This window comes from Salvelinus fontinalis, chromosome 2 (assembly GCF_029448725.1).
Source record: "Salvelinus fontinalis isolate EN_2023a chromosome 2, ASM2944872v1, whole genome shotgun sequence".
NCBI classification, from domain to species: domain Eukaryota; kingdom Metazoa; phylum Chordata; class Actinopteri; order Salmoniformes; family Salmonidae; genus Salvelinus; species Salvelinus fontinalis.
This window is the reverse complement of record NC_074666.1, coordinates 20,449,205-20,465,335: the sequence shown is the minus strand read 5'-3', so window position 1 is coordinate 20,465,335 and position 16,131 is coordinate 20,449,205. Positions and strand designations below refer to the sequence as shown.

General features: G+C 41.8%; 1 protein-coding gene across 1 annotated transcript in view; it reads left to right on the top strand.

The window, feature by feature from the left end:
• The window catches only part of LOC129813914 (ankycorbin-like), a 68,613-nt gene that overhangs the window by 29,780 nt on the left and 22,702 nt on the right, over window positions 1-16,131 (top strand). Inside the window, exons 3-7 of the mRNA XM_055866539.1 lie at window positions 3,591-3,721; window positions 8,950-9,038; window positions 13,464-13,528; window positions 14,711-14,768; window positions 15,745-15,815. Of these exons, the coding sequence (XP_055722514.1) occupies window positions 3,591-3,721; window positions 8,950-9,038; window positions 13,464-13,528; window positions 14,711-14,768; window positions 15,745-15,815 (414 nt within the window). The remainder of the gene's footprint in view (window positions 1-3,590; window positions 3,722-8,949; window positions 9,039-13,463; window positions 13,529-14,710; window positions 14,769-15,744; window positions 15,816-16,131) is intronic.

Here is a 16,131-nt window from a genome sequence, read left to right as displayed (position 1 = left end):
TGGCTGCCTTCTTCTCCTCCCGAGAGCGGCGATTCTCTCCCACCTTAGCCCAGGGTCCTTCTCCATTGAAAATTTGCTCCCAACTCCATTCCTCTTCTCTCCATTGCTTTAGTTCTTGTTCTCTCTCCTCAATCCGCTTGGTCCTGTTGTGGTGGGTGTTTCTGTAAAGGCAGTCATTGTTGTTCTCCCCCTTAGACGAGGAGGAGCATGGATAGGACCAAGATGCGGATTGAGGGAAATAAGCCATCTTTTAATCAAAACAGCAAACAAGACACTACAAACTACAAAACAACAAACGTGACTAACCTTCAACTGTCCTGTAAGGACACAGGAACAAACACCCACAAAACACCAGTGAAACCCTGGCTGCCTTTGTATGACTCTCAATTAGAGACAAACAATACACACCTGTCTCTAATTGAGAATCATACCAGGCCGAACACAAAAACCCACATAGAAATACAAACATAGACAAACCCACCCAACTCACGCCCTGACCAACTAAAATGAATACAAAACAAAGGAAAACAGGTCAGGAACGTGACAGCTACTTTTTCCCCACGCTATGAACCTCGCGGTTTATACAATGACGCGGCTAATTTATGATTATTATTTTTTCACAAGATTCACGCCGCAAAAAAAACTGAGCACCGTCACATAATGTGACGTAAATCGAGCGCTTAAACTTCCCATCATTCTGATTACGGTAGTCATTTTGTCACCCTCATCATGGCAAAGACACGGAGAAATGCATATGATGCAGCTTTCAATTTGAAGGCGATCGATCTGGCTGTTGGAAAAGGAAATAGAGCTGCTGCACGGGAGCTTGGCCTTAATGAGTCGATAATAAGATGTTGGAAACAGCAGCGTGAGGAACTGACTCAGTGCAAAAAGACAACAAAAGCTTTCAGAGAAGAAAAGCAGATGGCCCGAACTAGAAAATGAGCTTGAAGACTGGATCAACACACAGAGAGCAGACGGCCGAGGTGTTTCAACTGTGCAGATCCGACTGAAAGCCAAAACAATCGCCACCGCAATGAAGTTTGACTTTCTTGGTAGGCTACTGTTTACTGCTATTTTTTTTATTTTTGTTACAAGCCGTGTTTCGTTAAAGCCTATTTATTTTTGTTACAAGCCATGTTTCGTTTAAAAGCCTATTTATTTTTGTTACAAGCCGTGTTTCGTTTAAAGGCGGTGTAAAGTTCATTTGTTTCAATGTACCGGTAGGCACTTGCGGCTTATAGACATGTGCGGTTTATTTATGTACAAAATACATATTTTAAAAAAATTCAGTGGGTACGGCTTATATTCAGGTGCGCTTAATAGTCCAGCAATTACGATATATACTAGGTGGTTTGAGCACTGAATGCTGATTGGCTGACAACCGTGGTATATTTAAGCAATAAGGCCCAAGGAGGTGTGGTATATGACCAATATACCACGGGTAAGGGCTGTTCTTAGGCACGACGTAACGCAAAGTTCCTGGACACAGCCCTTAGCCGTTAATAGCTTAATGCTATTATAAACTGGGCACCAACGTAATTAGAGCAGTAAAAATCTATGTTTTTTTCATACCCATGATATACGTCTGATATACCATTTCTGTCAGCCAATCAGCATTCAGGGCTTGAACCACCCAGTTTATAACAGACTGTATACCAGTCCGTATACTAATGGATTAGCTGCTGGTGCATCAAACAAATGTTGGAAAGAGGAGGAGATGTAGACAGATTAAGTTAGCAAATCAATTGCTTATAATAATTAGTAAACACTCCCGCTCTTAGGTCAAGTTTATCTACATGTTAATACATTTTTTTTTTAAGTAGGCCTATTTAAACGGTTTTGACTGTTATTTTATTTTCATGGCGGTCTTTATCCGTAACCGTCAGTTACACGGTTATTCAATACCCATCACAGCCCTACCCCTCTACTCTTTCTGCAGGTGATCTATGCATACCTCTACACTACACTCACGTGGCAGTGTAGAGATGGTAGAACCCATAAGAACTAACAATATAGCTTAACTTTGAAATAGCTTAGGAAAGGACACCATGGAATAGCATCTCCTACCATTCATATACTTCAAAACCTCTTGGCCTTGTGAAATATCTGTCTATTATAGAAATCTTGACTTATGATGACACTTCTATGGAAGGATCATGGCCCTAAAAAAAACTGAATTGATGCGAGCTACCAGACCAGACAGTTTATTTCAAAGGAGCACATACAGGTGCGCTATCTTAATTTGACCCTGCTTCTCACAGCAGGAAAATAATCCTGCAGCAACTGGAAACGTAAATTATTATGTGGATTATTACATTTTTTGTAGGGGTTGGGGCAAATCAAGTCATTAGAGCACATTTTTAAGTGGAAATTACAAACTTTAGATTTTGCATTTCCTGCCATGCAGGAAAATTCTATGTGACAAAAGAGTGATCAAATTAAGATGTCAGATTTGTAAAGCTCAGTACATGCGTCATGCACCTTACTTTCCCTCCTCCTCCTTTCTCTGTCTGTCTGTGTGTGTGTGTGTGTGTGTGTGTGTGTGTGTGTGTGTGTGTGTGTGTGTGTGTGTGTGTGTGTGTGCGTGTGCGTGTGCGTGTGCGTGTGCGTGCGTGCGTGGAGAGAATAGATACTCCTTCCCCCGGTTCATAACTATTCTCTTTCAGACTGAGCCTCCCATCATCCTAACAGTTAAGCCAGTGCCTTACCCCTACGAATAGATGGAAGTGAATGGGTGCATGGCTGCTATAATCAAGCCTGTGTGTATGAGCATGCCAGGCAGGGTAGGACAGAGTCAGTGAGGCCAGCCAGTAACCTCCAGAAGGAACACACAGCCCCCACTATGAGGTCAGGCTGGAGCCCTGTACATCTTGACAGTCAGTCAGGATTACAAATGAGGGAAATTCGTTGTGAAAATGGACTGCAACTGAGTTTAGGACATTAGTCATTTTCAGTGCATTTCAAACGTTCATGGGCTCTGGTGAAATTCATGCCCATGTAAATCTCTGCAGAGAAGCTTTCATTTGAGGAATTGATTTTATGGTTTAGGTGCAGGGGGATGCTGGCTTCCCTAGGCATTGTGTTATCACAGAAATATGATCCAATGCTTTCAGGTGAGAAAGCAAAGGATAAGCAAAAGCGTTTCGAACTGAATGACTGTCGTGTCATGACTGGCCACGGTCTTCAAGGTTGAAAATATGTTGAAAGTGAAACAATCTTCTGTTGATGGTGTTGAAACAGAGCCCTGGTGCAGCATGCCTAATGAAATGTGTGTTCCGCAGGTTATGTAATAGGAAGCTCCCTACTTAAGGATTAGGTCTAAATGGGATAATCACCCTCTATACTAGAGGTTACCAGAGAGACATGGCTGGCCGCGTTCACAGGCTGAATTGCGTTAGGTTCACGGTGGCGTAAAACCAACGAACAGCTATGACGTCTTTCATCTTTTATGCTAATTGTCTACAACGGGTAAGGGGCTGTGGTTTTCGCCACACAGGATTTGAACAGTAATGATTCAGTAATAGATATATTCAACTGTGAATGAGAAGCATTAACCTCTGTAATGTTTTATATCTCTCTCTCCTCAGGCCCATGAATGGAGCAAAAATGATGAGCGCCTCATGGCAGCTGTGGAACATGGGGAGGTAGAGAAGGTGGCCTCCCTCCTCACCAAGAAAGGAGCCAGCGCGTTCAAACTGGACAGTGAGGGCAAGTCAGCGTGAGTATCAAGGGTTGAGGGACAGGGTTTGGTCAGACACAGATTAGAAACAGGGAATTGGGACCGCTTAGGATGTGTGTTGTGCAAACTGAATTAAGGGACATTGTGGAATATCAGTATAGTAATGTTTATTGTTAAAATCAATCACATTTCTGCTCATCTTCCCTGAAACATCTAACATTCCAATATTGATACCGTTTCAGTGCAGCAGTGAAGTTACAGTACTTAGATATTCCCTCAAAATTCTATGATGACACATGTACAATAGTTGATAGTGATATAATTGCCCCAGGCAACTGTTCAGATCGATAAGCCATAGTCCTTGTCACTATTGGAGATGCTACTGTACTGAACTGAACTGCCTTAGATACAGTACCTTGAGACGACTTCTGTTGAAGGAGGAATCAGTCATGTGGAGTTAGATTAGTTAGAGATTTTATCATGGTTAGAGAAAGTAAAAAATAAAAAGTTAGGCAAATCACTGGTTCTTATTGACTGCACCGACAATGAGTTGCTAAGTATAGCACAACAGAAATATAATTATATGCTATTTAATTACTTGAGTCATGTCATCAGTCATCTCCTTTATTCCTTCTCCTTTTGGTTTTTGCTTTGCCCTTCCTCTTATTCCATAATGAATATGTGCTAAAAGCTAAATTGCATTATATTGTAACACGTATGAATGTCAACAGGAATTCCTGTTCTATTTTAGTGTCTTACTCCATGTGCACAGACCTGTGATGGTCAATGGCCTTTCAATGATAGCCTATAAAAAATATATACAATTCCCATAATGTACAGTAGGCATGGTCTCCTTTGTGTGTTTAAGAAGCTCCCAATTATCACACAGCATGATTGTGTCCTGATATTTTCCTGATTTCTATAGGCTCTGAATGGATGTGACCATGGCCATGCTTTCTAACTGGACCTGATAATGTTCATGTTTGACCTCTTTCTGACTTCTACAGATAGAGCTGCACTGCCAGAGACTAGTGAAAGTCAACACCACTGACCTAGATATATTTAGTGATTTACTTTGAGGGGGAATCGCTCACAATGGGCAGCCACACAATGTGTCTTTTAAGTCACCCGTACGAAGAGACCATTGTTTACATCCCTGACCTTCCCAGGTTTCCCAGAAGGACACACACTGACTGGCATGGCATTCCCAAATGCAGGTTGACTTTTATTGGGATGAATCTTGTCCTAGAGGCAGCACTGAGCGATTTCCTCCAGATGGGTCAAAATTGGCTATATATTGTTAAAAATTGTTGTTAAAAATCATGAAAACAAAAATTAGGAATTAAGTTAGCAGTGTGGTTAATTAAGGTTAAACTCAGATTGTATGGCTAGTGACTACCCTGCAGAGCTGCCTCCAATACATGAGTCATCCCAATAAATGCCAACACGCTTTGTAAACAGCCAGTGTCACCATGGATAATTTGTGGATAATGATTGGAACGTATGGAAACTGCTGGTGTCTAAAAGCACAATACATTTTATGATTATTATTACAAAACACACATGCACACACACAGACAATTAGACAAAAACACAGGAATCATGCACGTCATCAATGTAGTCTGAATCATTATTAAAATGTGCCTAATTCCATTCATTGCATGATGTGTTATTGCAAGAACAAAGACATCATCATTAATTAATACTGATTTATTGTCTTCTAGGAGTTAAATTGTGTCCTTCCACTAGTGCTTGTTATTATAAATGAATCATAATATAAAATCAAATTCAATTTTATTAGTCACATGCTCCGAATACAACAGGTGTAGACCTTACAGTGAAATGCTTACTTACAAGCTCCTAACCAACAATGTGGTTTAAAAAATACGAAGAAGAATAAGAAATAAAAGTAACAAGTAGTTGAAGAGCAGCAGTAAAATAACAATAGCGAGGCTATATACAGGGCGTACCGGTACAGAGTCAATGTGCGCGGGCACCGGTTAGTCGAGGTAATTGAGGTAATATGTACATGTAGGTAGAGTTATTAAAGTGACTATGCATAGATAATAACAGAGAGTAGCAGCGGTGTAAAAGACGGGGGGGGGGGGGGCAATGCAAATAGTCTGTGTAGTCATTTGATTAGATGTTCAGGAGTTTTATGGCTTGGGGCTAGAAGCTATTTAGAAGCCTCTTGGACCTAGACTTGGCGCTCCGGTACCGCTTGCCATGCGGTATTTAAAAAAATAAATAATAATAATTTATTTAACCTTTATTTAACCAGGTAGGCTAGTTGAGAACAAGTTCTCATTTACAACTGCGACCTGGCCAAAATAAAGCATAGCAGTGTGAACAGACAACAACACAGAGTTACACATGGAGTAAACAATAAACAAGTCAATAACACAGTAGGGAAAAAATGAGTCTATATACATTGTGTGCAAAAGGCATGAGGAGGTAGGCAATAAATAGGCCATAGGAGCGAATAATTATAATTTAGCAGATTAACACTGGAGTGATAAATCATCAGATGATCATGTGCAAGTAGCAGAGAGAACAGTCTATGACTAGGGTGACTGGAGTCTTTGACAATTTTTAGGGCCTTCCTCTGACACCATCTGGTATAGAGGTCCTGGATGGCAGGAAGCTTGGTCCCAGTGATGTACTGGGCCGTACGCACTACCCTCTATAGTGCCTTGCGGTCGGAGGCCGAGCAGTTGCCATACCAGGCAGTGATGCAACCAGTCAGGATGCTCTCGATGGTGCAGCTGTAGAACCTTTTGACGATCTGAGGACCCATGCCAAATCTTTTCAGTCTCCTGAGTGGGAATAGGTTTTGTCGTGCCCTCTTCACAACTGTCTTGGTGTGCTTGGACCATGTTAGTTTGTTGGTGATGTGTACACCAATGAACTTGAAGCTCTCAACCTACTCCACTGCAGCCCCGTCAATGAGAATGGGCTCGGTCCTCTTTATCCTGTAGTCCACGATCATCTCCTTTGTCTTGATCACGTTGAGGGAGAGGTTGTTGTCCTGGCACCACACGGCAAGGGGTCTGACCTCCTCCCTGTAGGCTGTCTCGTCATTGTCGGTGATCAGGCCTACCACTGTTGTGTCGTCACCAAAATTAATGATGGTGTTGGAGTCGTGCCTGACTGTGCAGTCATGAGTGAACAGGGAGCTTTGAGGGCACTATGGTGTTGAATGCTGAGCTGTAGTCAATGAACAGCATTCTCACATAGGTGTTCCTTTTGTCCAGGTGGGAAAGGGCATTGTGGAGTGCAATAGAGATTGCATCATCTGTGGATCTGTTAGGGCGGTATGCAAATTGGGGTGGGTCTAGGGTTTCCGGGATAATGGTGTTGATGTGAGCCATGACCATCCTTTCAAAGCACTTCAGGGCTACAGATGTGAGTGCTATGGGTTGGTAGTCATTTCGGCAGGTTACCTTAGTGTTCTTGGGCACAGGGACTATGGTGGTGTGCTTAAAGCATGTTGGTATTACACACTTGGACAGGGAGAGGTTGAAAATGAAGACAAAATGAAGACAATGTCAGTGAAGACATTTGCCATTTAGTTGCGCATGCTCACAGTGCACGTTCTGGTAATCCGTCTTGTGAATGTTGACCTGTTTAAAGGTCTTACTCACATCGGCTGTGGAGGGTGTGATCACACAGTCGTCCAGAACAGCTGGTGCTCTCATGCATGTTTCAGTGTTATTTCCCTCAAAGCGAGCATAGAAGTAGTTTTGCTCGTCTGGTAGACTCGTGTCACTGGGCAGCTCTCGAGTGTGCTTCCCTTGGTAGTCTGTAATTGTTTGCAAGCCCTGCCACATCCGACGAGCTTCAGAGCCGGTGTAGTACGATTCGATCTTAGTCCCGTATTGACACTTTGCCTGTTTGATGGTTCGTCAGAGGGCATTGCAGGATTTCTTATAAGCTTCCAGGTTAAAGTCCCGCTCCTTGAAAGTGGCAGCTCTAGCCTTTAGCTCAATGCGGATGTTTGCCTGTAATACATTGCTTCTGGTTGGGGTATATACGTACGGCCACTGTGGGGACGACGTCATCGATGCACTTATTGATGAAGCCAATGACTGATGTGGCGTGCTCCTCAATGCCATCGGAAGAATCCCAGAACATATTCCAGTCTGTGCTCGCAAAACAGTCCTGTAGCTTAGCATCCGCTTCATCTGACCACTTTTTTATTGACCGAGTCACTGATGCTTCCTACTTTAATTTGTGCTTGTAAGCAGGAATCAGGAGGATATAATTATGGTCAGATTTGCCAAATGAAGGGCGAGGGAGAGCTTTGTATGCATCTCTGTGCGTGGAGTAAAGGTGGTCTAGAGTTTTTTCCCTCTGGTTGCACATTTAACATGCTGATAGAAATTTGGTAAAGCAGATTACAATTCCCTGCATGGACCTTGCAGTTGATGTACTTGAGGAAGTGTAATTGGTGTTGAAATATGGCCTATCTGAGGAAGCTGTTGTAGAATACTGAATTACTCCTGAAAGTTATCGGTCTGTGCCAAGCATATCAAACATGTTCTTCAGGCAAGTGTGTTTTAAATTGCTTTCCATTCTGAGGGGAATACATTTCATGAGAAAGGTCAATGAAATAGTCTAAACACTTGCTTATCTCAGTATTCCTATATTAGATAATCCCTGTTCATTAAATAGGTGACAACAACTATTTGGAAGAAATGGTTTTGCTTTTTCTTCCAAATCTGCTATGCTGTTTCCTGTTTCAATGTCTGTTCAGTGTAGTGAAGACATCCTCTATAGCAGTGGTAATTGCTCTGTTTTCATGTTCTTCAGTGGAGTGGTCCTATGGGTCACCCGGCTGCCTGTGTTAGCTCTGTGTGTGTGTTAGCCCCGTGAGTCTGCGTGATGGCCTAGAGAGCAATGCTCATTGATCCACAGCAGTGCACTAACCCTGTTCTAACAACACATGCGAAAGGCAAAGCTCAGAACATAATCAGTACATTGGCGAATGCTGAATAAACTCATTCTCTAGCACAGAATTCAATAGTCCCCACACTACTTAACCTTTTCTTGATGTTTCCACCTTAAAGAAGCAGATCTAGCCAGTGAAAATTAAATTGACCGATGTCAATGACCTTTATTTTCTTTTTGTAGAAGGAATTGTAGGGATTTCTTTTTTCAGAATTGATTGCTGTACTTTCTGTTTATTCATCCAATGACCTGTTGAATCTCCCTTCTGTTAGACTGATTATGTTGTTGCTCTGTGCTGTCTCTCTCTCCCCATACAGTCTCCATGTGGCTGCTACCCGTGGTCAAACTGAATGTCTGGCAGTCATGCTGGCCCATGGAGCGGACACATCTGTCATAGATGCCTCAGGTTAGTGGACTACAAACCTGGTACTGTGCCTGCCCAACAATGAATCAAATGGCCACCCGGACTATTTACATTGACACCCCCCCCCCCCCCCATTTGTTTTTAAACTGATGCTAGTCGCTGTTTATTATCTATGCATAGTCACTTTACCCCTACCTGCATGTACAAATTACCTCGACTAACCTGTACCCCCGCACATTTACTTTGTACCGGTAGCCCCTGTATATATCCTCGTTATTGTTATTTTATTGTGTTACTTTTTATAATTTTTTACTTTAGTTTATTTTTTTTATTTTTTTTGCTATTTCTTGAACTGATTTGTTTTTTAAAGGCTTGTGAGTAAGTATTTCACGGTAAGGTCGACACCTGTTTTATTCAGCGCGAGTAACAAATAAAGTTTGTTTTGATTTGAGATCGAGATGAATATTTGAAGGCAGAGCTATTTACATAATGTGAATATATCCTGAGCATACTGTAGGTGAACATTCCCTGTAGAACTAATCTGCCCAAAAACTTTTCTCAAGTATGATTTTACTGCTAGTGGTTACAGATATGACTGCTAGTGGTTATAGATATGATGCTAGTGGTTACAGATATGACTGCTAGTGGTTACAGTCATGACTGCTAGTGGTTACAGATATGACTGCTAGTGGTTATAGATATGATGCTAGTGGTTACAGATATGACTGCTAGTGGTTACAGATATGACTGCTAGTGGTTACAGATATGACTGCTAGTGGTTATAGATATGACTGCTAGTGGTTACAGATATGACTGATAGTTGTTATAGATATGACTGCTAGTGGTTACAGATATGGCTGCTAGTGGTTATAGATATGACTGCTAGTGGTTACAGATATGACTGCTAGTGGTTATAGATATGACTGCTAATGGTTATAGATATGACTGATAGTGGTTATAGATATGACTGCTAGTGTTTACAGACATGACTGATAGTGGTTGCAGATTTGACTGCTAGTGGTTATAGATATGACTGCTAGTGGTTAGAAGCTAGTGGTTACAGATATGACTGCTAGTGGTTACAGACATGACTGCTAGTGGTTACAGACATGACTGCTAGTGGTTACAGATTTAACTGCTATTGGTTACAGATATGACTGCTAGTGGTTATAGATATGACTGCTAGTGGTTACAGATATGACTGCTGGTGTTTACAGACATGACTGATAGTGGTTGCAGATTTGACTGCTAGTGGTTATATATATGACTGCTAGTGGTTAGAGGCTAGTGGTTACAGATATGACTGCTAGTGGTTACAGACATGACTGCTAGTGGTTACAGACATGACTGCTAGTGGTTACAGATTTAACTGCTATTGGTTACAGATAGACTGCTAGTGGTTATAGATATGACTGCTAGTGGTTACAGATATGACTGCTAGTGGTTACAGATATGACTGCTAGTGGTTACAGACATGACTGCTAGTGGTTACAGATATGACTGCTAGTGGTTACAGACATGACTGCTAGTGGTTACAGATATGACTGCTAGTGTTTACAGACATGACTGATAGTGGTTGCAGATTTGACTGCTAGTGGTTATAGATATGACTGCTAGTGGTTAGAAGCTAGTGGTTACAGATATGACTGCTAGTGGTTACAGACATGACTGCTAGTGGTTACAGACATGACTGCTAGTGGTTACAGATTTAACTGCTATTGGTTACAGATATGACTGCTAGTGGTTATAGATATGACTGCTAGTGGTTACAGATATGACTGCTGGTGTTTACAGACATGACTGATAGTGGTTGCAGATTTGACTGCTAGTGGTTATATATATGACTGCTAGTGGTTAGAGGCTAGTGGTTACAGATATGACTGCTAGTGGTTACAGACATGACTGCTAGTGGTTACAGACATGACTGCTAGTGGTTACAGATTTAACTGCTATTGGTTACAGATAGACTGCTAGTGGTTATAGATATGACTGCTAGTGGTTACAGATATGACTGCTAGTGGTTACAGATATGACTGCTAGTGGTTACAGACATGACTGCTAGTGGTTACAGATATGACTGCTAGTGGTTACAGACATGACTGCTAGTGGTTACAGATATGACTGCTAGTGTTTACAGACATGACTGATAGTGGTTGCAGATTTGACTGCTAGTGGTTATAGATATGACTGCTAGTGGTTAGAAGCTAGTGGTTACAGATATGACTGCTAGTGGTTACAGACATGACTGCTAGTGGTTACAGACATGACTGCTAGTGGTTACAGATTTAACTGCTATTGGTTACAGATATGACTGCTAGTGGTTATAGATATGACTGCTAGTGGTTACAGATATGACTGCTGGTGTTTACAGACATGACTGATAGTGGTTGCAGATTTGACTGCTAGTGGTTATATATATGACTGCTAGTGGTTAGAGTCTAGTGGTTACAGATATGACTGCTAGTGGTTACAGACATGACTGCTAGTGGTTACAGACATGACTGCTAGTGGTTACAGATTTAACTGCTATTGGTTACAGATAGACTGCTAGTGGTTATAGATATGACTGCTATTGGTTACAGACATGACTGCTAGTGGTTACAGATTTAACTGCTATTGGTTATAGATATGACCGCTGGTGGTTATAGATATGACTGATAGTGGTTACAGACATGACTGCTAGTGGTTACAGATATGACTCCTAGTGGTTACAGACATGACTGCTAGTGGTTACAGATACGACTCCTAGTGTTTACAGACATGACTGCTAGTGGGTATAGATATGACTGCTAGTGGTTACAGACATGACTGCTAGTGGTTACAGATATGACTGCTAGTGGTTACAGATATGACTCCTAGTGGTTATAGATATGACTGCTAGTGGTTACAGATATGACTGCTAGTGGTTACAGACATGAGTGCTAGTGGTTATAGATATGACTGATAGTGTTTACAGACATGACTGCTAGTGGTTGCAGATATGTAATCACACTCCACACCGCCCTTTCTCACCTGGATATAACCTGCCTAAATGACTACCAACCCATAGCACTCATGTCTGTGGCCATGAATTGCTTTGAAAGGATTGTCAGGGCTGACATCAAGACCGTTATCCCAGAAACCCTAGACTCTGATTTTCAGATTTTTTTTTTTGATTCCGTCTCTCACAGTTGAAGTGTACCTATGATAAAAATCACAGACCTCTACATGCTTTGTAAGTAGGAAAACCTGCAAAATCGGCAGTGTATCATATACTTGTTCTCCCCACTGTATGTGAGAATGCTGTTCATTGACTACAGCTCAGCGTTCAACACCATGGTGCCCACGAAGCTTATCACTAAGCTAAGAACTCTGGGACTAAACACCTCCCTCTGCAACTGGATCCTGGACTTCCTGACGGGCCATCCCCAGGTGGTAAGAGTAGGCAACAACACGTCTGCCACGCTGATCCTCAACACTGGGGCCCCTCAGGGGTGTGTACTTAGTCCCCTCCTGTATTCCCTGTTCACCCACGACTGCGTGGCCGAACACGACTCCAACGCCATCATTAAGTTTGCTGACGACACAACAATTGTAGGCCTGATCACCGACAACGATGAGACGGCCTATAGGGAGGAGGTCAGAGAACTGTCAGTGTGTTGCCAGGACAAAAACCTCTCCTTCAATGTGAGCAAGACAAAGGAGCTGATCGTGGACTACAGGAAAAGCCGGGCTGAACAGGCCCCCATTAACATTGACGGGGCTGTAGTGGAGCGGGTCGTGAGTTTCAAGTTCCTTGGTGTCCACATCACCAACGAACTATCATGGTCCAAACATAGCAAGACAGTCGTGAAGAGGGCATGACAAAACATTTTCCCCCTCAGGAGACTGAAAAGATTTGTCATGGGACTCCAGTCACCCAAGATTTGTCAAGATTTGTCAGAGACTCCAGTCACCCAAGTCATAGACTGTTTTTTCTGCTACCGCACGGCAAGCAGTACCGGAGTAGTCTAGGACCAAAAGGCTCCTCAACAGCTTCTACCCCCAAGCCATTAGACTGTTGAAAAATTCATAAAAATCGCCACTGGACAATTTAGATTGACCCCCCCCCCCTCTTGTACACTTCTGATACTCGCTGTTTGTTTGTTACCTATGCATTGGCACTTCGCCACCACCTACATGTACAGATTACCTCAACTGCCTGTACCCCCGCACACTGACTCGGTACCGGTGCCCCTGTATATAGCCTCATTATTTTTATTCTTATTGTGTTACTTTTTATCATTGCTTTTTATTTCAGCCTACTTGGTAAATTTTTTCTTCTTCTTGAACTGCACTGTTGGTTTAAGGGCTTGTAAGTAAGCATTTCATGGTAAAGTCTACACTTGTTGTATTCGGCGCATGTGGCAAATAAAGTTTGATTTGATTTGTACTTGGGAGTTGAATGCAACGAAAATATGTCTTACCTGGATGTCTTTTTCTCCTCAGGTTTTAGTGCTTTACACCTCGCTGTCAAAAACAACCATCAGGAGTGTGCCAAAAACCTTATACAGGTAAGATGGAGCTACTGAATGAATGAAACTGCAAACATAAATGGTGACCGATAACTCACTCACTGACTGTATCGGCTGAAGCCATTGATTTGTTCTTGGGTAGGTCATTTCTATGCCGGAGAGCTTAAACAGTTGTGCTTGTTGTTGAATCACAATTTAAAAATGTACTCTGACCATTGTGAAGATGGGTTCACTGACTGAGTGTAACACAGTCTTGTGATGGGAGGCATGTGATATCTGTCTGTGTTCTGTCTGGTGATCCTCCTGTCTGTCCTAGTGTATCTGCTGATCTAACACATGACCTCCTCTCTATCTTCCACACAACCCTGATATGACCTCAGTTTAGCCATACATAAGATCACAATATAAAAGGCTTATGCAGGAGCAATATTGATAGCCTGTGGAAAACAGTACAGTACAGTACCGTACAGTACAGTACAGTGGACAGCTGGTTCAAGTCCTATTGTAGTTCAGGGATTTTTGTGTAGTTCAGATATTAAGAATACATTATCTGTGCATGAACTGTTGTTAGTTAGTATTATTCAGCATGTCATAACTGTATGGATACAATTATTTATGAAGCTGTCAGACTCAAGGCTGCACCACACTCACTGTCCATACAAGATTATACTTTGCCATCAATCAGAATGGCTAACTCTTAATATGATCTGAGTGAATGGTTTCATCTACTCAATGCTAATATCAGTCATCCTTATACCTTGTTTAGAGAATGGATCTAACTTTTTGAGCAGCTCTGTGGTACATGCAATTCAAAGCTTTGGTATAGCAATTATGTACTAAAGCTATTTTTGTGATGATATGTAGCCTATTTTCAGTGGGTTAATTGTATGTCTATCTATGCTGAGATTGAGACCATTTTCTGAACAGTTGGGAAGCTGAAGTCAGATGTAATACATATCCTTCCCTCTCTGGTAATACCTGTCAAATTAATGGACAGCTAAGCCATTGCCCATACAGATTGACTTGACACACAGTCAGAAATCTGATGCAAGGGCACTCTCATTAACTCCAAATTAAAATGCATCTCAAAAACATCTGACATACTCTTAGCAAACACAGTTCATTAAGGCTCAGTCACATTTTTCAGATCAACCATCACAGTGATAAAAAATAATAATATGGTCATATAGATGTTGACCTAAACCTGTGTTTTCCCACCAGAGTAAATGTGTGCTGGATGCTCTGGACTGCTCAGGGAAGACAGCTCTTCACCATGCAGGTAAGACTTGGTTAGAAATAACTTAATGAGTGTTATACCTATGATTACGGGCTCTATAATGCCTACATAAAAGTATGAAAAGTTATGGCTGGGAAATTGTAATTTAACCATTAATTAAAGATTCAACCTGAAATTAGATTAATTTGTATTACTTAAGTTGACACCCATCAAACTAGGAGGATAACACGTCTCAATGATTCTTCTTCTTAGACGCAAAGCAGCAGATAGCGAATCTACTAAGCACCTGATCCCCATTCCCCTGTTTCAGTTGCGGTCCTCCAGCTGCAACTATGACAGTACCAATCTATCTCACCATCCATCCATTGCACCCTGCTGTACCTCAGCTAAAAGGCCTGCTTATGATTACAGAAGATTAGCTGCAGCTCTAACACCAGACTACCCATTATGTGTCTCCGTACAGTAGATGACAGGAATGTTTCTAAGCCTGGAGTGAACCATACATGTACTGTACTCTTGAATGGCTCAAAGAAAAACATATTTCGCTGTACACTCACTGTGACACTAGTCAATGAATAGGCAACTTAGTTAGACAGATATTAGATACAGGAGTGCTGTTCCAGTTGTTAGTGTTTGTGAAATTGGAGGCGTACTGGAGAGTTTCCTACCATTTTAGAGAGCTTTCAGCCGGCAGGGGATGCTTTTATCTTTGGATGAAAGACCTGGATCAAAGAGAACTGTATAAAGGGACCATATCAATTACACAGGAGACTCTCTACTGCCAGGTTCTGCCTAATTATCTCCAGGGTTCCAACTTCCAGCTATGAACAACTGTAGGATAATTCCACCATGTTGGACACAGTGGAGTTCTATTCAGGCAATGAACGGCTATAGAAGTAGTCATGCCTGGCTCCTGTGGGAGATCTTTGACATGTCGTTTTGTATTAGTGCCATATATAACTCCATGGTAGACAAGACATTTTAGGAGTTCTAATGATTCTCTTATTTTCTCCCTCAGCTGCCAGTGGAAACATTGTGATTGTCCAAACCTTATGTGAGCGCAAGTGTCCGGTGAACGTCAGAGACATGGTATGTATGCCATTCAATCAGATACAGTCCAGTTCCCTCATTCAGTTTAAAGTAATTGTTTGTATAGGGCTTATTTGAAGGTCTTCAACTCAAACTAAAGAAATAGGGAAAATACTTCCACATAAATGCAGCATGCAGCAGTCCTATTGTACTGGTTCTGCTGTGCCTTAAACATGACAAACAAACTAACATCCTCTGAATGACTGACTGTGTGGGGGTATGCATGTGAGTGTATGTTTCTTGGGTTGATGTCATGTTATTGTGGTGTTAACTGTGTGTTTGATGTGGGTTTGCTGTGTGTGAGAGACATGCATTG